At 40.4% G+C, this 27,200-nt stretch overlaps 1 protein-coding gene across 1 annotated transcript in view; it reads right to left on the reverse strand.

The window, feature by feature from the left end:
* The window catches only part of TFE3 (transcription factor binding to IGHM enhancer 3), a 77,532-nt gene extending 56,533 nt beyond the window's left edge, over positions 1 to 20,999 (reverse strand). The window contains exons 1-2 of the mRNA XM_053695677.1: positions 20,600 to 20,999; positions 11,298 to 11,411 (exon numbers count right to left, since the gene is read on the reverse strand). Of these exons, the coding sequence (XP_053551652.1) occupies positions 11,298 to 11,411; positions 20,600 to 20,703 (218 nt within the window). The 5' untranslated portion in view covers positions 20,704 to 20,999. The remainder of the gene's footprint in view (positions 1 to 11,297; positions 11,412 to 20,599) is intronic.
* Positions 21,000 to 27,200: the final 6,201 nt, after the last annotated feature.

Consider the following 27,200-nt stretch of genomic DNA (forward strand, 5'->3'; position numbering starts at 1 on the left):
CGGGCAGAAAATGGAAAAGTGCTCTGGTCACTAAGGGGTTAATCAGTGCAATTCTTTCTTCCTTCTCGATCTTCGCATTGAGTAAAAAGCAAAGAGGAACCACATAGGAACCTTATTCCTGAAATAGAGCTGTATTGTGCAACAACCCTCTGCTCAGTTACATATAATCAGCAGTCAGAATCTATTAGTGTCTCGTCTGTGCCAAGTATAGGGTTGCCACCTCAGCCATGGTTTCCTGGACACTTATGAGTTACACATACTGCAGGATAAGCAGGAAGGAACATGTATTGTGTTTCTGGACAGCTCTATTCATAATCCTCCCTGCACACCCTGCAGCATGTATAACTTATATGGGGCACTGCGTGAAAACATGGCCGAGTTGGCAACCCTAGCTATGGAACAGCCTGCTAACGTACCAGGTCCTTTCCCACTACATCTTTTCCGCTAATGTTCACTTCTTCTCTATATGTCTACACCACAGTCTACATCTACATTACAAAGTCCAGATTGGCATCTTCAAATAAGCCAAGTGGTAGGAGGAGTTTGGCCATTGAAAAACAATTGCAGCAAAGCTAGTAATGTATTCCAAAGAATAAACAGGGGCACAAGACTATGTTTAGAGCAGGGGTTAAAAAATCTGTTTTACTAATTAGGAAACATTAGGAGCCACACATAGTTTTTGGATAAGGCAGTGGTATTTGAAGAATACCCCAAGAAGTTAAGAGCCAGGTGTAAAATTCTAGAAGCCAGTGGTTCCCTTGCTCCTGAGTTTGCTGAGTCCTGACTTAAAGCAAAAATAATTGACTGTAATATGTGCAAACTCTAAATAAATTAAAGGGACAATCTACTTGAAAATTGTTATTGTTTAAAAATATAGGCAATCCCTTTATTACCTATTCCGCAGATTTGTATAACCAACACTGTTATATTAATAAATCCCTGCAGACTGCCCCTTACCTCAGTGCTTTTCACAATCTTGCATTTTAGCCAATCAGAGCTGGTTCTTGCATAACCAGTATCATTCTCCACAGGAGTGAGCACAATATTAGCTATATGGCACTCATGAACTAGCATTATCTAACTGTTGTGCAAGATTTCACAAGCACTGAGATAAGGGACGGCTTGTAGGGGCTTAGAAACAGGCACAGTTAGAGGTTATAAAGTATATAAATATAACAATGTTGGTTGCGCAAAGCTGGAGAATGGGTAATAAATTGTTATCTATCTTTTGAAACAATAAAAAAAAAGTAGACTGTCCCTTTAACAATATCTGACTCCTAATTTAGGTTCTGAAGTCGCTGTTTATTCCAAAAAGAATTTCTAACCCCCCAGATCCACATTTGAAATCACAATATAGTGCAGCAAGTTTAGTTTTTTGAAGCACATTAAATAAATATACTCACTTGGACACAGTCCACAATCTTTATTCCGACAAATTCAGCCCTACATATATCATTTTTGTTTATTCACAAAACAGCTTTAAAATGGAAATGCTCTAAACCTTTCAACAAATAAACTGTCTTTTTCACAAGTGATAAAATTATAAAAGCAGCAACTGTTACTACTTTTCTAAAAAAAAAATGTAATACATTGTCTCTTTAACAAAATTTAGTCATTTGAAGTTTGATCTCTAGAATTAAATCCAATTTGCAAAACTGCAAATTGAATTTTGACACAGTTCAATACACTGTGTATCCAAGAAAAACAAATTAGTTGGTAACATACCCTTGTCCTATGGGTCCCAGTTGCAAGCACAGAAGTGTATTACCAAAATATCTAGTTACTGCCCTAATTATTTAACATTTTCCTTGGTCCTTCTGCTTCTCAGGACAATGATGCTGTGGGTGAAGAGGCCAAAAAATTGGAACTGTCCCAGGAAAATAAGGACTGTTAGTAAATACGAAAAATGTTGAGAGCCAATTTTTGCATGAAATTTTTAGTTTTTGAATTATGACAATTTACAAGGTAAAACAAAAACAAAAAACATCAACATAGATTGCCAAGAGTGACTCTATGGGGTATGTTTATCAAAGTGCGAGCAGACATGATACAATGTAGCGTATCATGTCCGCTGCACATCGATAAATGCCGACAGCATACGCTGTCGGCATTTATCATTGCACAAGCAGTTCACCGGAACTGATTGTGCAATGCCGTCCCCTGCAGATTCGCTAGCAGGGGGTGTCAATCAACCCGATCGTATTTGAACAGGTTGATTTCTGTCCGCCGCCTCAGAGCAGGCGGACAAGTTATGGAGCAGCGGTCTCTAGGAAACAAGGGGCATCAAGCTCCATTCGGAGCTTGATAATTCGACCCCAAAATCTGATTTTTATCAAGAGAGTCAAGCAACTCTTCCATGACAGGGACGGCATCAAGCTAGGATATAATATTTATCTTTTAGATGTGTCATCAAAAGTCTTTCTACTTAGGTTTTGTGTCCTATAGCTTTGTTTCTCAGCCGCGGTCTTCAAGTACCCCCAACAGGCCAGGTTTTTATTATTCCAGAACCAGTGCCCAGGTGAAAAAATCAGCTGATGAGATAGAGCAGGTTAGTAACCATGGTGTTACCGATCAGCTGATTATTTCACCTGTGCACTGGTTCAGCTGAAATGAAAACCTGGCCTGTTGTGGACCACTTGAGGACCGCAGTTGAGAAACACTGTCCTATAGTATTGCAAGAGCCTTTTGAATTCCTTTAAGTCTAAAGTCACAAGATCTTACTCTAATTCCAGTTATTATCTCTGTTACATGAATAATTACATCTTTCCTTCCTGTAACAACCAAAATACATCAATAAGCCAATCATTTGTTTAATTTAGCTTTTTTTTGTTTTTGTTTCAGAGGTTACATAAAGATGAGAATCCAGGTCATATTCTCCACCCACAAGGGGTCAAACATACATCTTCACCATCCAGATTTTAAAGTGACATTTATATTGTAAATTTGCTTCATTTTCCCAGGCTTTAAAAAACTGCTACTTTACATTTTCAGGGCACTAGATCACTGAACTATCATTCCTTTTGCTGGCATCAGTACATTTCAGTTTGTAGTTAAAGCATTTATACAAGGCCAAACTGGGAAATCAGATCGGCCCTGGAAAATGTTTGGAGATCGGCCCAGTGCCTGACACCCCCCCCCCCCCCACCTCAACCGGCCCGCTCTGTGTCCTGGCTAGGAGACTTCCTCTGCACTGTAGGTCAGGATGTGGACATGTGGCACCGATTGCCCACCGGGAAATCTCCCGGCATCTCGGTGGGCCAATCCGACACTGCATTTATGTACACATGTATTAGCAATAATGCTTCTATAAAAAAACTATCACTGTTAGTAGTAGCTTTACTGTGCACAAGTATTTATAACACTTTCTGCTCTGTTCACCAGCATTATAAACAATAAGTCTGCTCAGGGAACTGGCGGTGGCTGTTTTTGCTGGAATGCTTAACAGACTGTTCTAAACAATAGTCAATGTACAATGAGGTAAGGACGGATTATGAAGAAATCTGCTAGATGATGCAATACACAGAATTGTTCTAAAGAATGTGTTCCGGCGTAGGTGTGGGGTTTTGTAAGAACAAAGCGTAACCACATTATAGATCACTTATGTCAGCAGTTTTTATGGTAGCAAGATAACTAGCAATGAAGACAGACTTGTGTAAGCTGTCAGTCTTCAAAGAGAAGATGATAATCAAATTGATAAGCTGTACTAAGCTTCCCCTATATAACAATGTTAGAAATTTGTCATTATCATGCAGTGACCTAATATAAGGGAAATTAGATTATCTTTTTTAAGATGTGCAAATCCAGATCTTAACCCTTTGAGTGCTAAGCACTTTCCCACCTGGGTGCTAAGATTTTTTAATGTTTTTTTTTTTTTGTTTTTTTTTTAACAATTTTTTTTTTTTTCTTCAGACCCTCCCACTGTTGGAAATGTTAGGCAATTAACTTTCCAATGGTGGGTCTTGGGGGTCTGTAGCTGCTTAGATGCTTGAGATACAGGCTTCCAATCAGCATGCCCCCTGCTCCTATACTTAACATTGTTAAGTATAAATAAAGTGACGCGGTGATGTCATCACGTTATTGCGCGTGACGTCACCACGCAAAACAGGAAGCCCCGGCGATGCCTGTCACTCTACAGGCACGATTGCTGGGTTGGGAGCCCCCAGATCTCCCTCAAGGGTTAAAGTACACCAATTTTCATACAACTGTATGTAATAGACACTACTATAAAGAAGAATATGCACAGATACTGATCTAAAAATCCAGTATAAAACTTTTTTAAAAATTACTTGGAAGATCCCATTTAAGTGCTGTTGAGGTTAGGCTGGGACACCCACTGAAAGGGGTGAAGGAAAAAATAAGAGCAGACACAACCCCCCCCCCTTCCCTGCATATGAAAAGACAGATTACACAAACAGGAGAAAGCAGGAATTTGTAGACTTCAGTCTACATCTGATACTTTGTGGCTTGGTTAGCAGTCTGAAAATCAGCACAACTACACATTGCTACAAAAACACTACTAGATGGGCACATATAAATGGATCATCTACAAAACATTTATGCAAAGAAAAATGTGGGGTACAATGTCCCTTTAATGTGTTTCACTTTCACAAGAATAAATGCGGCTCCAAAAAGATCCAAATGCCACGAGAGGCTGCCTTCTAACGCGTTTGGATCATAATGAATTATCCGAATGCACAGGTCTATCTTCCATATAAAAAAGCTTTAGTTGCATATGCTGACTTTTTTTTTTTGCTGGAAAAGTTAAAGTAAAAGCCTTTTTTTTTTTATTTAATCTGAAATTAACAGAGCCATATTAATTCTGTGCTTTCAGATAATGCTCATTGGTACCTGGCAACTACCAACCAATGAGCAGTAGTAGTAAGCAACTACCAACCAATGAGCAGTAATAGTAAGCAACTACTAGCCAATGAGCAGTAATAGTAAGCTACTACCAGCCACTCAGCAGAAGTAGTAAGCAACTACCAACCAATGAGCAGTAATAGTAAGCAACTACCAGCCACTGAGCAGAAGTAGTAAGCAACTACCAACCAATGAGCAGTAATAGTAAGCAACTACTAGCCAATGAGCAGTAATAGTAAGCTACTACCAGCCACTCAGCATAAGTAGTAAGCAACTACCAACCAATGAGCAGTAATAGTCAGCAACTACCAGCCACTGAGCAGAAGTAGTAAGCAACTACTAGCCAATGAGCAGTAGTAGTAAGCAACTACCAACCAATGAGCAGTAATAGTAAGCAACTACTAACCAATGAGCAGTAATAGTAAGCAACTACTAGCCAATGAGCAGTAGTAGTAGTAAGCAACTACCAACCATTGAGCAGTAATAGTAAGCAACTACTAGCCAATGAGCAGTAATAGTAAGCAACTACCAGCCACTGAGCAGTAATAGTAAGCAACTACCAGCCACTGAGCAGTAGTAGTAAGCGCCTGTCTGCCAGTGAGCAGTAGTAGTAAGCGCCTATCTGCCAGTGAGCAGTAGTAGTAAGCACCTATCGGCCAGTGAGCAGTTGTAGTAAGCGCCTATCGGCCAGTGAGCAGTTGTAGTAAGCGCCTATTGGCCAGTGAGCAGTTTGTTGTAAGTGCCTATCGGTCAGTGAGCAGTTGTAGTAAGCGCCTATTGGCCAGTGAGCAGTTTGTTGTAAGCGCCTATCGGTCAGTGAGCAGTAGTAGCAAGCACCTATCGGCCAGTGAGTAGTAGTAAGCACCTATCGGCCAGTGAGCAGTTGTAGTAAGTGCCTATCGGCCAGTGAGCAGTAGTAGTAAGCGCCTATCGGCCAGTGAGCAGTTGTAGTAAGCGCCTATCGGCCAGTGAGCAGTAGTAGTAAGCGCCTATTGGCCAGTGAGCAGTTGTAGGAAGCACCTATCGGACAGTGAGCAGTAGTAGCAAGCACCTATCGGCCAGTGAGTAGTAGTAAGCACCTATCGGCCAGTGAGCAGTAGTAGTAAGCGCCTATCGGCCAGTGAGCAGTAATAGTAAGCAACTACCAGCCACTGAGCAGTAGTAGTAAGCGCCTGTCTGCCAGTGAGCAGTAGTAGTAAGCGCCTATCTGCCAGTGAGCAGTAGTAGTAAGCACCTATCGGCCAGTGAGCAGTTGTAGTAAGCGCCTATCGGCCAGTGAGCAGTTGTAGTAAGCGCCTATTGGCCAGTGAGCAGTTTGTTGTAAGCGCCTATCGGCCAGTGAGCAGTAGTAGCAAGCACCTATCGGCCAGTGAGTAATAGGAAGCACCTATCGGCCAGTGAGCAGTTGTAGTAAGTGCCTATCGGCCAGTGAGCAGTAGTAGTAAGCGCCTATCGGCCAGTGAGCAGTTTTAGTAAGCGCCTATCGGCCAGTGAGCAGTAGTATTAAGCGCCTATTGGCCAGTGAGCAGTTGTAGGAAGCACCTATCGGACAGTGAGCAGTAGTAGCAAGCACCTATCGGCCAGTGAGTAGTAGTAAGCACCTATCGGCCAGTGAGCAGTAGTAGTAAGCACATATCGACCAGTGAGCAGTAGTAGTAAGCAACTACCAACCAATGAGCAGTAATAGTAAACAACTACTAGCCAATGAGCAGTAATAGTAAGCTACTACCAGCCACTCAGCAGAAGTAGTAAGCAACTACCAACCAATGAGCAGTAATAGTAAGCAACTACCAGCCACTGAGCAGAAGTAGTAAGCGACTACCAACCAATGAGCAGTAATAGTAAGCACTACTAGCCAATGAGCAGTAATAGTAAGCTACTACCAATCACTCAGCATAAGTAGTAAGCAACTACAAACCAATGAGCAGTAATAGTAAGCAACTACCAGCCACTGAGCAGAAGTAGTAAGCAACTACTAGCCAATGAGCAGAAGTAGTAAGCAACTACCAACCAATGAGCAGTAATAGTAAGCAACTACTAGCCAATGAGCAGTAGTAGTAAGCAACTACCAACCATTGAGCAGTAATAGTAAGCAACTACTAGCCAATGAGCAGTAATAGTAAGCAACTACCAGCCACTGAGCAGTAGTAGTAAGCGCCTGTCTGCCAGTGAGCAGTAGTAGTAAGCGCCTATCTGCCAGTGAGCAGTAATAGTAAGCACCTATTGGCCAGTGAGCAGTTGTAGTAAGCGCCTATCGGCTAGTGAGCAGTAGTAGCAAGCACCTATCAGACAGTGAGCAGTTGTAGTAAGCACCTATCAGCCAATGAGCATTAGTCACTATGTTATTGTTATTCCTCCTGTGCTAACCCCTTACAAGTATCGGTTAGTAAAGCTCTGCATTTTTACACTGGGCGCCGCCATCTTGGAGTGTCTATTTGTTATGTAACTTTAAACTGTGCAATTTCTGCTCTCTATTCTGTGAGGTAAACTGAAGTGCGAGGTAGATCTGTCAGAGGTCGTGCACTTTCACAGATCTGTGATGTTACTGTTTTTTTATCACAGGGTGTAACAATGCGCTACAAGATGCGAGAGCTTTACCAACTGCATTATTTAATGAGTTAAACAGAGCTGCAGGTACACAAAGGAAAACAGTAGCACGGTGAGTAGTAGTAAACTACAGGAAACTGCACACAATAAATAATAAAAATATACTGTAAAGTTTTTATTACACATAAACATTGTTATGTTATCATTTCAAAGTGTTTAACCCCTTACAGGGTACGTCACTGGTCTTTCTATGGGGGTGACTTTTTCAATGGCGGCAAGACCCGCGCTATTATACCCAGGCAATCCCTTAATGGCCATAGACGTTCAGGGTACATTGTGGTTGTTAAGAGTTTTATGCCCTCCTTATCCCATTTAGGTTCTAGGGAACACCGGTAATTCCATACCCAGCCCCTATTGATTAAGCAAGCACACTCTCCAGGGCGTATTGGTCTGCCGGGATACCGGGAGAAATCCCTGTGGGCTGCACATCTATTGGCAGAGAGAGCACAGTGAGCCACTGCGTGACCTGCTTGTTGAGCGCACAAAGGGGCCGATTTATTAAAGAGCGAGCGGACATGATACAATGTAGCACATACGCTGTCTGCATTTATCATTGCACAAGCAGTTCTTGTGAACTGCTTGTGCAATGTCGCCCCCTACAGATTTGCAGCCGCTACCAGGGGGTGTCAATCAGCCCAATGGTATAGGATCGGGATGATTGATGTCCGCAGCTTTAGAGCAGCGGTCTTAAGGCTCGCCTGGAAACAGGGGCATCAAGCTCCATTCGGAGCTTGATCATTCGGCCCCAGAGGCTCAAGCTCGCATAGTGAGATTTCCCAGTCTGGCCCTGTTCATCTCTCAGTTTAGAGATACTTCACAAACATTTGTAGAAGACCAATGTAATTTTAAGAGCATACAGAGTCATTGTAGCGGGATGAAGTGTACTGGCTTGGCCAGAGGTTAAAGCAAACAGAGTGATTGGCTCACTAGTCCTGTTCAGCTCTGGTGCATTGTTGCTTCATAAATAACTTTAAGTAATTAACCCTTTACAGATTGCTTTTTTTAAAAAAAAAAAAATATCTTTATCTTTTTATTACTTTTTAGTGCAGGGCTCGGCAAACTCAGGAGCCAGGGTGCCAATGGCTACTAGAATTTTACCCCTGGCTCCTAACTTACTGTTGTGGTGCTGGTGACATAATAGAGCAACTACATTTTTGGCCTTTATATTCTAAACAACCGTTTATATTCAGTATAGTAGGTGTCATTATATTTAGTGACTGGGACAGAAGTATCACACTTGAATTACACAATTCGATTTTCACCATATTGCTTAACGTTCCCCCGGCACCAAAGGGAGACACTTAAACCCATGAAAGCAGTCACCATATTTGCTGTTCTTTCCACTATTAACAAATATTACGTCACCTTGAGCAAACTTCTTGTGTTTCAAAGATGTTTACCCTTAATATGCACCTAAAACTGAGCACACACATGTATTGTGCAACCTTACACGCCCGGCTTTTCTCTTTTATATATCTTAAAGGACAATAAAAAAAAAAAGTTTAAGGGACAGCAGCAGTCTACAAATAAATCCACATATCAGCAGAGTCTGAACGTTATTAGAAGAGATTAACACCTTGTTTGCTGCAATTGTTTTTCCACGTTCAAATCTGAAATCTGAACTTGTGTCTGTAGACAACAAGGCTTGCCACTGTCATTGTGTTAACAAAATATCTATTGTTTGGCATGGTCAGAAAATATAAGATAAACTACACATTAGAGAGATATGTGGCAGGGTTAGTCTAGTGAAGCCTGCCATGTGCTCTTTCAGTTTTCAGGACTGGGAAATCCACAATTTTTAATCTTACATCAGAGGAAAGGGGGAAAATAAGTCATCAAAGTATATTGCTATGCATGCAATCTCTTTAAATGCTGTTAAAAATGGTCTGAGGCTCCAAAACAAACAATTTGTTTTTAAATTACAAAGGAAAGGAAATGTATTCTCATAAAGCAATATGAAACACTTTAAGATTATGTAAAATGGTATTTAAATGTGCAGTAAAAGCAATGTAGCAATAGGTTATTGTTTGTTTGCTGCCTCTTTGTGTAATTAAAAAATATGCGTTTTCCATTTCTGAGAAAGGGAAGTGCATAGCACAGACTTCACAAGGCTAACCCTATTCCATATCTGTTTCTAATTGGCCCCAGCTGATGTGATTAGATAAGACTATATATACATACCAGTGCATATGAAAAGGAGCTCGTTAAAGTGACATACAACTAAATGTAATTGCTCACTGTGTGCAGTAAAAATGATATTATATATATATATATATATATATATATATATATATATATATATATATATATACTTGTAAAATGGGGTGTGCATACTCCAGACTTCGGAATCCAACCCTGCTGCAAGTTACACATTACGTTGCTTGAGTATTTTTATGAGCTCATGTATATCTATATATCCCTAATTTGCCATAGCATAAAAGACAAGATAAATGAACAACACTCAATTAACTTTTCACAGGGTGTGTCTGCGAGCTGCAAAACAACACACATTTTTGCTATTAAAGTTATAGTTGAAATGCTTTTAAAACGTGTATTTTGTATGCAACCTTTCTGCAAAGCAATTATTATGAGTTTATGTTCCTTTAAAACATCTAACAATATCTAGCAAATGAAAGCAAAGGGTTAAGTTTCCTATTCTCGCTCTTGTAGCCTTGGGGTGTTTTTGTTATTTTCCCCACACACTGTTGTTGTTATATTGTGGCAACATTAGAAGCCTTAGTTTTCCTTGAGTATAAGCCAGAGATAGGCAACCAGTATCTTCCAAAAAGCAACATCTGTGGTCCCCTTATTTGTATTTAATGCATATTATTTAACATATTTAAATTCACTGACTTTGTGGGGAAGAACATATGATAAGTTTGAAAAGCATTTTCACAATGGAGAAGCCCAGAGGAAAATGTTTTGTTTACAGCACCTAAGTATGTTTCCATGCACCCCCCCTCTTATTCAGTTTTAAGTGTTAAAGGGATACTAAACCCCTTTCTTTTTCATGATTCAGATAGAGAATGCGATTTTAAGCAACTTTCAAATTTGCTCCTATTATTAATTTTTCTTCTTTCTCTTGCTATCTTTATTTAAAAAGCTTTAGAGACGGCCCGTTTTAGGTTTAGCACCCTGGATAGCGCTTGCTTATTGGTGGCTACATTTAGCCACCAATAAGCAAGCATAACCCAGGTCTGAACCAAAAATGGGCCGGCTCCAAAGCTTTACATTCTTGGTTTTTAAATAAAGATAGCAAGAGAAAGAAGAAAAATTTAAAATAGGAGTAAATTAGAAAGTTGCTTAAAATTGCACACTCTATCTGAATCATGAAAGAAGAAGATTGGGTTTAGTGTCCCTTTAATACCAATACATGCAATCACTGGGAAATGTATGTTTATTATGGACTTTCCTTTCAATAATATTTTGTGAAGAAGCATAAACTCAGTTTGCCAGTATAGGAAAGCAACACACATACAAGTCGGAAACATTTGCATAAGCTACAAATGAAACATACGCGTTTCGCCTCTGCTTATGCCGTACTTCATCAGGAGATTTATCATTCATTTCACTTTTGAAAGGATGTTAAGTGGCTTAGTTATAGGTATATAGACAATATTTAACTTGTGTCTCCTATAGGTTTGTCTCCATTTTCTATGTATGTCTCTCTTGTCTAGTTGTGCTGTCAGGAGTTATATATTTTCTTCACATATCTTCTATCTGTCACCATATCTCACTTCTTTCTAATCCCTTTGTCTCCTGTCTTTCTGAAAACCCTGTTCCTCCTTTTTTTTAGCCAAATACCCATGCACCTTGTCTGGTTTACTCACCTTGTAGGGATTGGCTGACTCTTAAGCTGGTAGAATTGCTCCTCACTGTCTTCCAGTGCAGTCTCCACATCGATATCGGGGACAATGCCGGACTCAGGGAGGAGAGGACTCAGACTGTGGAAAGAACAAAGATTGCATTTTTGGCACATATACTGTGTATAGTAGCAAAAGGGTTGACACAATAGAATGTAACACACTGAGTATACTATACAGTGCTTGACAAATCTGTTTACAAATTAGGAGCCAGTAAGAATATTTGGGAGTCAGGCATATTTTTAGGAACCAGACAGTTGGATTTGTATATAGATATATGAAGAATAATCCAAAAAGTTAGGAGCCAGGGGTAAAATGATAAGAGCCAGTGGCTCCCAGGCTTCTGGGTTTGTCGAGCCCTGGAGTATAGTACATTTAGAAACTGCATGGGAGATACATTGTTCAAAGTACTTAGTGATAGCATGGAACACACTGCCCTAGATTCACTAAACTCGACATCCTTTCTAGACCCTTCAAATCTTGTTATTCTATATGGCCTTTTCATAAAAGCTCGCTCATCTCTTTCTTCTTAATTCAGGGCTCAACAAATCAACAACACTAGGTCAACATGGTGAATTAAAATTTGAAGTAGAGTTCTGAGTGCACCACCATAATGCTTGACACTTGCATCTTGGTTCTATGAATCCATGATTATTCCTAGGAGCTAATCACTACCACTCTAGGCTGTACCTGGGAACTATAGATCCCAGAAGAACAGATTTGCTGTGATTTACAGAACTTGCTGAAAAGGAAGTGCAGTTTACATAGAAGGATGTCCCTCAGATGGTATTTCATGTACTATGAACGACAGAGAAAGAAGCTTCTGGTGGTCAAATTTGTCAACAACATAAAAAAGTAAGTTTAAAATTTTTTTAAAAAATGATTTTTTATTTTGCACTTATTTAGTATATTCTAAGTAAGAATATGCTGAAAGTGCAATTCGCTTGGTAGAACAAATAGTCCTGTGGACATTTGTTTTGGACAATCGAATGCTGATAAGAACGAAAATCCATTAAAATTCGGTAATCAAATATTATTTCATGTTTTCGAATATTACTTTTGTTTTTGAATGTTAATAATTGGATCAGATATCCAGATTAGACATTTTGAAAGCAACATTCGATTTAAAAAAAAAAACTTTTCAGCAGTTCATGTGGTAGGGAATTTAGTAAATTGATACATAATAGATATAAATATATTGATTAAAAATTTTCTATTTCAATATTGCATAATTTGGATATGACATTTAAAGGGATATTAAACCCAAATTATTTCTTTCATGATTCAGATAGAGCATGCAATTTAAGGCAGCTTTCTTATTTACTCCTATTATCAATTGTTCTTCGTTCTTTTAGTATCTTTATTTGAAAAGCAGAAATGTTATCTTAGGAGTCGTCCCATTTTTGGTTCAGCACCTGGTTAGCGCTTGCCGATTGGTGGCTGAATGCACCCAGGGTTCTGAACCAAAAATGGGCCGGCTCCTAAGCTTACATTCCTGCTTTTCAAATAAAGATATTAAGAGAACAAAGAAAATGTGATAATAGGAGTAAATTAGAAAGTTGCTTAAAATTGTATGCTCTATCTGAATTATGAAAGAAAAAATTGGGGTTATTATCCCTTTAAAGAGAGACTTAGAAATACTATAACAAATATATGGATTCAAAGTTTTTTAATTTGAATATTCCATAATTCAATTTGAATTATTCAATATTCAAATTAGAAATTAGCATAAGAAAATACCATTACATTAAATAAATGTTAGAATGTTGTGCAAACATTCGAAACAAACAAACGTGTTAAAATCTGTTTCATTTTTCGAGTATTGCAAATTATTCGCCTGTCCCTAATGCTAAGTTAGAAATTGCCTGTCATGTTTTAACTTGCTTTTTTTTGCATGTGCTACAAATTTGCTAAAACATGACAGGAAGGATCAAGATTAAAAGGACATTAAAAACCTCTTTTGTGTAAAAAAAAAAAGTGCTACCCCCATACTTAAAGCCAAAGTAAAACTAGTTAGGCTCATAAGCGCTCAGGAGTGTGCACGCTACCCCCATACTTCCTATAGAAGCCAAACTAAAACTAGTTAGGCTCATAAGCGCTCAGGAGTGTGCACGCTACCCCCATACTTCCTAGAGAAGCCAAAGTAAAACTAGGTCGGCTCATAAGCGCTCAGGAGTGTGCACGCTACCCCCATACTTAAAGCCAAAGTAAAACTAGGTCGGCTCATAAGCGCTCAGGAGTGTGCACGCGCTACCCCCATACTTAAAGCCAAAGTAAAACTAGTTAGGCTCATAAGCGCTCAGGAGTGTGCACGCTACCCCCATACTTCCTATAGAAGCCAAACTAAAACTAGTTAGGCTCATAAGCGCTCAGGAGTGTGCACGCTACCCCCATACTTCCTATAGAAGCCAAAGTAAAACTAGGTCGGCTCATAAGCGCTCAGGAGTGTGCACGCTACCCCCATACTTAAAGCCAAAGTAAAACTAGGTCGGCTCATAAGCGCTCAGGAGTGTGCACGCGCTACCCCCATACTTAAAGCCAAAGTAAAACTAGTTAGGCTCATAAGCGCTCAGGAGTGTGCACGCTACCCCCATACTTCCTATAGAAGCCAAACTAAAACTAGTTAGGCTCATAAGCGCTCAGGAGTGTGCACGCTACCACCATACTTCCTATAGAAGCCAAAGTAAAACTAGGTCGGCTCATAAGCGCTCAGGAGTGTGCACGCTACCCCCATACTTAAAGCCAAAGTAAAACTAGGTCGGCTCATAAGCGCTCAGGAGTGTGCACGCGCTACCCCCATACTTAAAGCCAAAGTAAAACTAGTTAGGCTCATAAGCGCTCAGGAGTGTGCACGCTACCCCCATACTTCCTATAGAAGCCAAAGTAAAACTAGGTCGGCTCATAAGCGCTCAGGAGTGTGCACGCTACCCCCATACTTAAAGCCAAAGTAAAACTAGTTAGGCTCATAAGCGCTCAGGAGTGTGCACGCTACCCCCATACTTCCTATAGAAGCCAAACTAAAACTAGTTAGGCTCATAAGCGCTCGAGTGTGCACGCTACCCCCATACTTCCTATAGAAGCCAAAGTAAAACTAGTTAGGCTCATAAGCGCTCAGGAGTGTGCACGCTACCCCCATACTTCCTATAGAAGCCAAAGTAAAACTAGGTCGGCTCATAAGCGCTCAGGAGTGTGCACGCTACCCCCATACTTAAAGCCAAAGTAAAACTAGTTAGGCTCATAAGCGCTCAGGAGTGTGCACGCTACCCCCATACTTAAAGCCAAAGTAAAACTAGTTAGGCTCATAAGCGCTCAGGAGTGTGCACGCTACCCCCATACTTAAAGCCAAAGTAAAACTAGTTAGGCTCATAAGCGCTCAGGAGTGTGCACGCTACCCCCATACTTAAAGCCAAAGTAAAACTAGTTAGGCTCATAAGCGCTCAGGAGTGTGCACGCTACCCCCATACTTAAAGCCAAAGTAAAACTAGTTAGGCTCATAAGCGCTCATGAGTGTGCACGCTACCCCCATACTTAAAGCCAAAGTAAAACTAGTTAGGCTCATAAGCGCTCAGGAGTGTGCATGCGCTACCCCCATACTTAAAGCCAAAGTAAAACTAGTTAGGCTCATAAGCGCTCAGGAGTGTGCACGCTACCCCCATACTTAAAGCCAAAGTAAAACTAGTTAGGCTCATAAGCGCTCAGGAGTGTGCACGCTACCCCCATACTTAAAGTCAAAGTAAAACTAGTTAGGCTCATAAGCGCTCAGGAGTGTGCACGCTACCCCCATACTTAAAGCCAAAGTAAAACTAGGTCGGCTCATAAGCGCTCAGGAGTGTGCACGCTACCCCCATACTTCCTAGAGAAGCCAAAGTAAAACTAGGTCGGCTCAGGAGTGTGCACGCTACCCCCATACTTCCTATAGAAGCCAAAGTAAAACTAGGTCGGCTCATAAGCGCTCAGGAGTGTGCACGCTACCCCCATACTTAAAGCCAAAGTAAAACTAGGTTGGCTCATAAGCGCTCAGGAGTGTGCACGCTACCCCAAAGTAAAACTAGTTAGGCTCATAAGCGCTCAGGAGTGTGCACGCTACCCTCATACTTAAAGCCAAAGTAAAACTAGGTTGGCTCATAAGCGCTCAGGAGTGTGCACGCTACCCCCATACTTAAAGCCAAAGTAAAACTAGGTTGACTCATAAGCGCTCAGGAGTGTGCACGCGCTACCCCCATACTTAAAGCCAAAGTAAAACTAGGTCGGCTCATAAGCGCTCAGGAGTGTGCACGCTACCCCCATACTTAAAGCCAAAGTAAAACTAGGTCGGCTCATAAGCGCTCAGGAGTGTGCACACTACCCCCATAATTAAAGCCAAAGTAAAACTAGGTCGGCTCATAAGCGCTCAGGAGTGTGCACGCTACCCCCATAATTAAAGCCAAAGTAAAACTAGGTCGGCTCATAAGCGCTCAGGAGTGTGCACGCTACCCCCATACTTAAAGCCAAAGTAAAACTAGGTAGGCTCATAAGCGCTCAGGAGTGTGCACACTACCCCCATAATTAAAGCCAAAGTAAAACTAGGTCGGCTCATAAGCGCTCAGGAGTGTGCACGCGCTACCCCCATACTTAAAGCCAAAGTAAAACTAGTTAGGCTCATAAGCGCTCAGGAGTGTGCACGCTACCCCCATACTTCCTAGAGAAGCCAAAGTAAAACTAGGTCGGCTCATAAGCGCTCAGGAGTGTGCACGCTACCCCCCATACTTAAAGCCAAAGTAAAACTAGGTAGGCTCATAAGTGCTCAGGAGTGTGCACACTACCCCCATACTTAAAGCCAAAGTAAAACTAGGTCAGCTCATAAGCACTCAGGAGTGTGCACGCTACCCCCATACTTCCTAGAGAAGCCAAAGTAAAACTAGGTCGGCTCATAAGCGCTCAGGAGTGTGCACGCTACCCCCATACTTAAAGCCAAAGTAAAACTAGGTCAGCTCATAAGCACTCAGGAGTGTGCACGCTACCCCCATACTTCCTAGAGAAGCCAAAGTAAAACTAGGTCGGCTCATAAGCGCTCAGGAGTGTGCACGCTACCCCCATACTTAAAGCCAAAGTAAAACTAGGTCAGCTCATAAGCACTCAGGAGTGTGCACGCTACCCCCATACTTCCTAGAGAAGCCAAAGTAAAACTAGGTCGGCTCATAAGCGCTCAGGAGTGTGCACCCTACCCCTATACTTCCTAGAGAAGCCAAAGTAAAACTAGGTAGGCTCAGGAGTGTGCATGTGTCTTTAGTACTCTGGCAGCAGTGTTTGCAACATTATTTGTAGCTTTGTTATACTATGTTGTAAAACACTGCTGCCATAGAGTACTAAAGACACGTGCACACTCCTGAGCTCTTATGAGCCTACCTAGTTTTACTCTTCAATAAAAGATATCAAGAGAACAACGCAAGTTTAATAACAAAAGTAAATTAGAAAGTTGTTTAAAATTGCATGTTCTATCCGAATCATGAAAGTTACATTTTCTGTCCCTTTATGTTTAAATCTTTTTATTAAATTTTGAAAGTATACAATAAAAAGAAAAAAGAAATGATCATAACATCAGTCTTGTTATCTCTATTAGACCATGAACTGAGATAAACGACAATAACACCAATTTTACAGATGAAATCTTATGATTCAGTTCCTGGAATACTTCACATGTGAATAGGGCCTTGAATAATCATCAATAATTAGCAATAAGCATCACTATTAGTTTTGCAATGTCCATACTTCCAAACCTTTGTCTGAACCAGACTCCAGAGTCTCCGTTAAAATCCTGGTTTATCAGACATTTCCAGTTTCTATCCTCATCTGGACTAATACAGGCAGAAAGTATAATCATATCATCTCAACCAGGCCCAAATTCAAGACTCCATAACAATACATCTAGTTATGCAAAAAATGAGCAAAAATAGAGAAAGAAAAAAGAGAGAAAAAAAAAAAAAGAGTATAATAGATGTAAATAAACCCAGCTATTTGGCTAAATATCTGTTTAGGTAATCACTAACTTAGTTGGGTCTAACGAAGTAAAACAGAAAGAAGAAGTAAAGTAGGGTGCCCAGGCTCTCCCCCCCACCAATACCACATTAACTGAACCTCAAATCCCAAGGAACATAACCAACCCTATCTATCTTGAGTCCCATTAAGTGTCCAGTAAAACCAAACTCTCTCGAATTGGGCTTGAGTGTCTAAGATATTTTCTGTCCCTTTAAAGGGACACTGTACCCAATTTTTTTCTTTCATGATTCAGATAGAGCATGCAATTTTAAGCATCTTTCTAATTTACTCCTATTGTCAAATTTTCATTATTCTCTTGGTATCTATATTTGAAAAGCAAGAATTTAAGTTTAGATGCCGGCCCAATTTTGGTGAGCAACCTGGGTTATCCTTGCTGATTGGACAGCACCAATAAACAAGTGCTGTCCATGGTTCTGAACCACAAATTGGCTGGCTCCTTAGCTTAGATGTCTTCTTTTTCAAATAAAGAAAGCAAGAGAACAAAGAAAAATTAATAATAGGAGTAAATTAGAAAGTTGCTTAAAATTGCTTGCTCTATATGAATCACAAAATAAAAAATTTGGGTTCAGTGTCCCTTTAATTGTATGGAAATGCTGCAAATGAAATAGCTGGCGTAGGCATTTTGCAGCATTTTAAAAACCTTGGTTACAGACGTTGTCTTTTGTGACAATTAGAAAACACCATAACTTCTATTTCCACAGCATTGATCTCTACAAAAATCATTTAGACTCCTTATTGCACAATTGTCACAAATTATTGGTTGGGTGATGAAAGATAAATTGCATTTAAAGGGACTTACAGCATTTTATTTAAAGGACGATTAACTACAGCAGAATTGCATAATCGACAAAAGCATCATAAAGAGACAATGCAATAGGGCAGTGGCACTCCAGATGATTCAGAACTACATTTCCCATGATGCTCAACTGTACTGCAGAGTGCCTAAGCATCATGGGAAATGTAGTTCTGAAACGTCTGGGGTGCCATGGTTCGCCATCACTCCAGTAGGGCATACTCTGAAATTTAACTAAACAGTAGACTTTTTTTTTATTTTTCCTGACATTTCAAAATTTCCTTCAGTTTGCCAGTCCCCTGTATCATGTGACAGCTATGAGCCAATAACAGACTTATATATGTATATACTGTGAACTCTTGCACATGCTCAGTAGTAGCTGTTGCCTTAGAAAATGTGCATATAAAGACTGTGCGCGGTTTGGTAATAGAGGTAAATTAAAAAGTCGCTTAAAATGACTTGCTCTATCTAATTCATGTAAGTTTAGTTCTGACTTTCATGTCCCTTTAAATCAACTTCTATTCTTGTTCTATTGCTGTTGTGTTTATTTCCAATGCAGAGTGTCTCTTCCCTTCCACTAAATCGCAACCATACAGAAATAGTGCGCTAATGAATCCATTTATAGGAACAATGCACTACTGAGAGCTAGCTGAACACATCTGGTGAGCCAATGACAAACTGCTGTTCCTGACCCTACCCAGGTATGCTTTTCAACAAAGGATGGCAACGGAACAAAACACATTTGATAACAGTACATTTTAAAAAGTATCTTAAAATAAACTGCATGCTCTATCTGAATCATATAAAAGTTCAATTTTTAGGTTTGTGTTCCTTTAAACACATATTCAAAGTCTGTAGTGAATTGAATATGCACTGTGTATGTTTTGCTTCTGTATAGGGGCTCACAAAGCCCCTCATGTAAAGTCAGAGGTTGTGCACAGTTACTTGAGTTTAATAAACCAGATTTTCCTGTTCTATTTGGTTCATATTTTGGGTGGGTTCACTAAATGCTGTAGAGTAGGGAGCAAGAAAACACCCAAGTAAATTCTATTTGATTAGAAAGGGAACTGTTGTGAAATGTTCTGAGTATAGATAAAAGATGTCCGCTCTGTTCTATATACAGATAGAACTCTGTAGTGCTATACAGAGATAGGGAATGTCACATCTGTGTGCAATATAAAGATAGGAGATCCCCTGTGTGAAGTATACAGATAGCAAACAGCCCTGGGTGGTGTATTCATATAGGAGAGATCTCTTGTATAAGCTCTTTAGTGAGATATTCAAATAGATTGATGTTGTTTTGTTCCCGGTATGTTTCTGAATGACTAAGCAAAAACAAGATTGCTTCATACAGCTCCCTCCAACCCCCCCACACACACACACACACACTGCTCTCCCCAGTCTACAGATACCACTTTTATAGCACACACAGCAGTACCCAGAGCACAAACTGCTCCCCGAAACACAGGTTTTCCCCCCACATATACTTCCTCACTGCACACACTTGACCCTAAAACATCAACTGTTCCCCCAGAACATAAATACTGTTCTTTCAGCACACTGCTCCTATAACCCACAAACACTTGTGACCCCCGACATACACACTTTTTCTACATAGCACACCGCTTTCCCCAATACACAGTGCTTCTCAGAAAACACTTTGTACCCCAATGCGCACACAGTGCCCCCAAACTGTATTGCTCTTTCAGTATACACCATACACAAGCACACTGTAAGTTCCCTGTTATGAAACATATGCACTCCTCTTTCAGGGCATACTTATGTATGCACACACACACTGCATATACTGACACACTTACATATATGCAAAGCACATGGACACATATACAGTGCACATACTAACACACTGACATACACAGGGCACATGTACATACAAACACTGCCCATACTCACACACAAACACACACACTCACTAACATACACACAAACACACACACTCACTAACCTACTCACACACACACACTCACTAACATACTCACACAAACATACACACTCACTAACCTACTCACACAGAGCACATGCACACATATACACACTGCAAATACTAACACACACATACACAGCACATGCACACACACTCACACACATATATATATATATATATATATATATATATTCACATATATATATACACTTATATACACATACAAACACACATATATACGTCACACACACTCACAAACATACCCATACATGCACATATATATATATATATTTATATTTATACATACATATATACATAGATACAGACACAAACACTATTTTATACACATCACACACACTAATATACACACTGATATTCCTGCGCACACACACACATGTATAGATAGATATCATATCTGCACAGGCAGGCATGCTGGGTATAATATAAAGCAGGCAGCGGTCACACATAGTGATAGTTAGTATGATGCGCAGTTACCTGAGCAGCTGGATGCTGTCAGCACTGGTGCCCACCAGGACATAGACTGTGTGGTTTGGGGGGTTGTTCACTGTGAGGGTCTCACAGCCTGTGTCATGAGACATTTCTGGGGTTCTCACTACACCTCTAGCACTCTCGCAATCTCTGCATTACTCTCTAGATCTGTCTCCTCTGTCTCTGTTGGAGCAGCTCCCTTGTTCTGTGTCGCCTTCGGGTTCCCTCTGAGCCTCCCTATTTTTTTTGTTTTTTTCTGTTTCTCTCTTTGTTTCTGTGCCTCTTCCTGTCTCAGTTTAGCTCACTCTGTGCTTAGCTCACTTTGTACTTCCCATAAGTAGGACAGAGCAAAACAAGCAACCCCCACCTGCAGTGTGTGTGTGTGTGTCTCCCTCCCTCTCTTCCTCTCGCCACTCTTTCCATTTCTCCCTCCCATCTCCCACCCCTCTCCTTCCTATACTCTTCCTCTCCCCTCTTACTAGTTCAGCTGTTTCTCTCCGCACTTCTCTGTGCGTTTTATAATATCCCTTATGTTCCCTTCCTATAATCTTTATATACACGTTCTATGCTCCCATTTCTCTCATTTTCCCCCTAATTCTCTCCCCTTTTTCCTTTCTATTCCCCTTTCAGTCTTTACCCTTTTTGTCTTTTGCATCTACACTTACTATTATTATTGTCAGCTATTTGTGGAGCACCAACAGATTCCACTTCTCCCTTCTCTCCCCTCTTCACCTTAACCACCCCCTTATTTTTCCATTCCCTATCCCCATGGCTAAGCAGGATTGCAGAATCTGTTTGTTATTAACATATGTTATGCTGTAAGAGCCGGCTTTAGATTGCACAATAACTGCCTGCCCTGTAGACTGTCTGGCAGGGCAGGGGTTAACTGGTGACTCATAGGAGCAGGGGAATTCCGGAGCAGGCATGGGCTGACAATGGTAAAGAGAGACAGCCAATCAGGAAACAGCAAACTGCAAATGTCACATTAACCCTTTTCTAGAATGAGTACTGCAGAGTATTTATTAGCCTAGGAAACTAGTGCAACACTTTATAACGTCACAGATGACATTTTTTTTATTTTTACCTGTCTTTTCTTATCTTCACTGTGTAGCACTTTGAAATAGGTACTCACTTTCTGCATGCATGATATTTATAGCAACTCATGCCAAAGGTTCATTTCACATAAGTCAGAGGCATCTGCGTGTCAGTTTTGTACATTTATGTGCCATTCCACTTCATTTACTTGTGTCAGGTTCTGTATATGTGATTGTGTGTATGTGTGTCTGGTTGTGTGTATGTGTGTTTGCATCAGGTTCTGTATATGTGATTGTGTGTGTGTGTGTCTGGTTGTGGGTATGTGTGTTTGCATCAGGTTCTGTATATGTGATTGTGTGTGTGTGTGTCTGGTTGTGGGTATGTGTGTTTGCATCAGGTTCTGTATATGTGATTGTGTGTGTGTGTGTCTGGTTGTGTGTATGTGTGTTTGCATCAGGTTCTGTATATGTGATTGTGTGTGTGTGTGTCTGGTTGTGTGTATGTATGTTTGCATCAGGTTCTGTATATGTGATTGTGTGTGTGTGTGTCTGGTTGTGTGTATGTGTGTTTGCATCAGGTTCTGTATATGTGATTGTGTGTGTGTGTGTCTGGTTGTGTGTATGTATGTTTGCATCAGGTTCTGTATATGTAATTGTGTGTATGTCTGTCTGGTTGTGTGTATGTATGTTTGCATCAGGTTCTGTATATGTGATTGTGTGTGTGTGTGTCTGGTTGTGTGTATGTATGTTTGCATCAGGTTCTGTATATGTAATTGTGTGTATGTCTGTCTGGTTGTGTGTATGTATGTTTGCATCAGGTTCTGTATATGTGATTGTGTGTGTGTGTGTCTGGTTGTGTGTATGTATGTTTGCATCAGGTTCTGTATATGTGATTGTGTGTATGTCTGTCTGGTTGTGTGTATGTGTGTTTGCATCAGGTTCTGTATATGTGATTGTGTGTGTGTATCTGGTTGTGGGTATGTATGTTTGCATCAGGTTCTGTATATGTAATTGTGTGTATGTCTGTCTGGTTGTGTGTATGTATGTTTGCATCAGGTTCTGTATATGTGATTGTGTGTGTGTGTGTCTGGTTGTGTGTATGTGTGTTTGCATCAGGTTCTGTATATGTAATTGTGTGTATGTCTGTCTGGTTGTGTGTATGTATGTTTGCATCAGGTTCTGTATATGTGATTGTGTGTGTGTGTGTCTGGTTGTGTGTATGTATGTTTGCATCAGGTTCTGTATATGTAATTGTGTGTATGTCTGTCTGGTTGTGTGTATGTATGTTTGCATCAGGTTCTGTATATGTGATTGTGTGTGTGTGTGTCTGGTTGTGTGTATGTATGTTTGCATCAGGTTCTGTATATGTAATTGTGTGTATGTCTGTCTGGTTGTGTGTATGTATGTTTGCATCAGGTTCTGTATATGTGATTGTGTGTGTGTATCTGGTTGTGGGTATGTATGTTTGCATCAGGTTCTGTATATGTGATTGTGTGTGTGTATCTGGTTGTGGGTATGTATGTTTGCATCAGGTTCTGTATATGTGATTGTGTGTGTGTATCTGGTTGTGGGTATGTATGTTTGCATCAGGTTCTGTATATGTAATTGTGTGTATGTATGTTTGCATCAGGTTCTGTATATGTGATTGTGTGTGTGTGTGTCTGGTTGTGTGTATGTATGTTTGCATCAGGTTCTGTATATGTAATTGTGTGTATGTCTGTCTGGTTGTGTGTATGTATGTTTGCATCAGGTTCTGTATATGTGATTGTGTGTGTGTGTGTCTGGTTGTGTGTATGTATGTTTGCATCAGGTTCTGTATATGTGATTGTGTGTGTGTATCTGGTTGTGGGTATGTGTGTTTGCATCAGGTTCTGTATATGTAATTGTGTGTATGTCTGTCTGGTTGTGGGTATGTGTGTTTGCATCAGGCTCTGTATATGTGATTGTGTGTGTGTGTCTGGTTGTAGGTATGTGTTTGTCTAAGGCTCTGTATATGTGATTGTGTGTGTCTGGTTGTGGGTATGTGTGTTTGCCTCAGCTTCTGTATATGTGATTGTGTATGTGTGTGTTTGCCCCAGGTTAAACATAGAAAAAGATAAGCCATAGGCCTAGCAAGTCAGCCCCATATTTCCTAAAAGTATAAACTTATCTAGTTTGTAGGATAGCCTTATTCTTGTCCCAGCCATTCTTAAAGGGACACTGAACCCAATTTTTTTTATTTTGTGATTCAGATAGAGCATGCAATTTTAAGCAACTTTCTAATTTACCCCTATTATCAAATTTTCTTCATTCTCTTGGTATCTTTAATTGAAATGCAAGAATGTAAGTTTAGATGCCGGCCCATTTTTGGTGAACAACCTGGGTTGTTCTTGCCGATTGGTGGATACATTCACCCACCAATAAACAAGCTCTATCCAGGGTATGAACCAAAAAAATAGCTAAGATTCCTTTTTCAAATAAAGATAGCAAGAGAACGAAGAAAAATTAATAATAGGAGTAAATAAGAAAGTTGCTTAAAATTGCATGCTGTATCTGAATCACGAACGAAAAAATTTGAGTTCAATGTCCCTTTAAGGTCCCCCACAGTGTTTGTCTTTACCACCTCTTGTGGAAGTTCATTCCATGAATCAATCACCCTTTCTGTAAAGAAGTGCTTCCTCAAATTACTCCTGAATATATTATACTTCAGCTTGAGATCAAGATTAGTTTTTTTTTTTTTTATTACTATTATGAGCCTTTAGCAAATTAATAGTTTGTTAAGAGAAGAAACTAGCAAAACATGATTTCCCATACCGGGAGTCGAACCTGGGCGAAAACCAGGAATGCTAACCGCTAGACCATATGGGAGAACTTTCTGAGTGCTTTTTATATGTGTGTCTGGTTGTGGGTATGTTGTGTTTGCCTGAGGTTCTGTATATGTGATTGGGTATGTGTGTGTCTGGTTGTGGGTATGTGTGTTTTCCTCAGGTTCTGTATATGTGATTGGGTATGTGTGTGTCTGGTTGTGGGTAAATGTGTGTTTCCCTCAGGTTCTGTATATGTGATTGGGTGTGTGTGTGTCTGGTTGTGGTTATGTGTGTTTGCCTGAGGTTCTGTATATGGGATTGTGTATGTGGTGTTTGCCTGAGGTTCTGTATATGTGATTGGGTATGTGTGTGTCTGGTTGTGGGTATGTATGCTTGCCTCAGGTTCTGTATATGTGATTGGATATGTGTGTGTCTGGTTATGGCGATGTGTGTTTGCCTCAGGTTCTGTATATGTGATTGGGTATGTGTGTGTCTGGTTGTGGGTATGTGTGTTTGCCTTAGTTTTGTATATTTGATTGTGTACAGGGAGTGCAGAATTATTAGGCAAATTAGTATTTTGACCACATCATCCTCTTTATGCATGTTGTCTTACTCCAAGCTGTATAGGCTCGAAAGCCTACTACCAATTAAGCATTTTAGGTGATGTGCATCTCTGTAATGAGAAGGGGTGTGGTCTAATGACATCAACACCCTATATCATGTGTGCATAATTATTAGGCAACTTCCTTTCCTTTGGCAAAATGGGTCAAAAGAAGGACTTGACAGGCTCAGAAAAGTCAAAAATAGTGAGATATCTTGCAGAGGGATGCAGCACTCTTAAAATTGCAAAGCTTCTGAAGCGTGATCATCGAACAATCAAGCGTTTCATTCAAAATAGTCAACAGGGTCGCAAGAAGCGTGTGGAAAAACCAAGGCGCAAAATAACTGCCCATGAACTGAGAAAAGTCAAGCGTGCAGCTGCCAAGATGCCACTTGCCACCAGTTTGGCCATATTTCAGAGCTGCAACATCACTGGAGTGCCCAAAAGCACAAGGTGTGCAATACTCAGAGACATGGCCAAGGTAAGAAAGGCTGAAAGACGACCACCACTGAACAAGACACACAAGCTGAAACGTCAAGACTGGGCCAAGAAATATCTCAAGACTGATTTTTCTAAGGTTTTATGGACTGATGAAATGAGAGTGAGTCTTGATGGGCCAGATAAATGGGCCCGTGGCTAGATTGGTAAAGGGCAGAGAGCTCCAGTCCGACTCAGACGCCAGCAAGGTGGAGGTGGAGTACTGGTTTGGGCTGGTATCATCAAAGATGAGCTTGTGGGGCCTTTTCGGGTTGAGGATGGAGTCAAGCTCAACTCCCAGTCCTACTGCCAGTTTCTGGAAGACACCTTCTTCAAGCAGTGGTACAGGAAGAAGTCTGCATCCTTCAAGAAAAACATGATTTTCATTCAGGACAATGCTCCATCACACGCGTCCAAGTACTCCACAGCGTGGCTGGCAAGAAAGGGTATAAAATAAGAAAATCTAATGACATGGCCTCCTTGTTCACCTGATCTGAACCCCATTGAGAACCTGTGGTCCATCATCAAATGTGAGATTTACAAGGACGGAAAACAGTACACCTCTCTGAACAGTGTCTGGGAGGCTGTGGTTGCTGCAGCACGCAATGTTGATGGTGAACAGATCAAAACACTGACAGAATCCATGGATGGCAGGCTTTTGAGTGTCCTTGCAAAGAAAGGTGGCTATATTGGTCACTGATTTGTTTTTGTTTTGTTTTTGAATGTCAGAAATGTATATTTGTGAATGTTGAGATGTTATATTGGTTTCACTGGTAAAAATAAATAATTGAAATGGGTATATATTTGTTTTTTGTTAAGTTGCCTAATAATTATGCACAGTAATAGTCACCTGCACACACAGATATCCCCCTAAAATAGCTAAAACTAAAAACAAACTAAAAACTACTTTCAAAAATATTCAGCTTTGATATTAATGAGTTTTTTGGTTCATTGAGAACATGGTTGTTGTTCAATAATAAAATGAATCCTCAAAAATACAACTTGCCTAATAATTCTGCACTCCCTATATGTGTGTGTCTAGATGTGGGTTTGTTTGCATCAGGTTCTGTATATGTGATTGTGTATGTGTGTTTGCCTCTGGTTCTGTATATGTGATTGGATATGTGTGTGTGTGTGTGTGTGGTTATGGCAATGTATGTTTGCCTCAGGTTCTGTATATGTGATTGGGTATGTGTTTGTCTTGTTGTGGGTATGTGTGTTTGCCTCAGATTCTGTATATGTTATTGTGTATGTGTGTGTCTGGTTATGGGAATGTGTGTTTGCCTCAGGTTCTCTATATGTTATTGTATATATGTGTGTCTGGTTATGGGTATGTGTGTTTGCCTCAGGTTCTGTATATGTGATTGTGTATTTGTGTGTTTGCCCCAGGTTACACATAGAAACATAGATTTTGATGGCCGATAAGAGCCATATGCCTAGTGTCAGGCTCTGTATGTGTGATTGTATATGTGTTTCTGGTTGTGGTTATGTGTATATGTGTTTGTCTGGTTGTGGGTATGTGTGTTTGTGAAAGGTTCTGTATATGTGATTGTATATGTGTGTCTGGTTGTGGTTATGTGTGTTTGCCTTAGACTCTGTGTATGTGATTGGGTATGTGTGTGTCTTGTTGTGTGGGTATGTGTGTTTGCATCAGGTTCTGTATATGTGATTGTGTGTGTGTGTGTGTCTGGTTGTGGGTATGTGTGTTT

The sequence above is a fragment of the Bombina bombina genome, chromosome 12, assembly GCF_027579735.1.
Source record: "Bombina bombina isolate aBomBom1 chromosome 12, aBomBom1.pri, whole genome shotgun sequence".
Classification (NCBI taxonomy): Eukaryota; Metazoa; Chordata; class Amphibia; order Anura; family Bombinatoridae; genus Bombina; species Bombina bombina.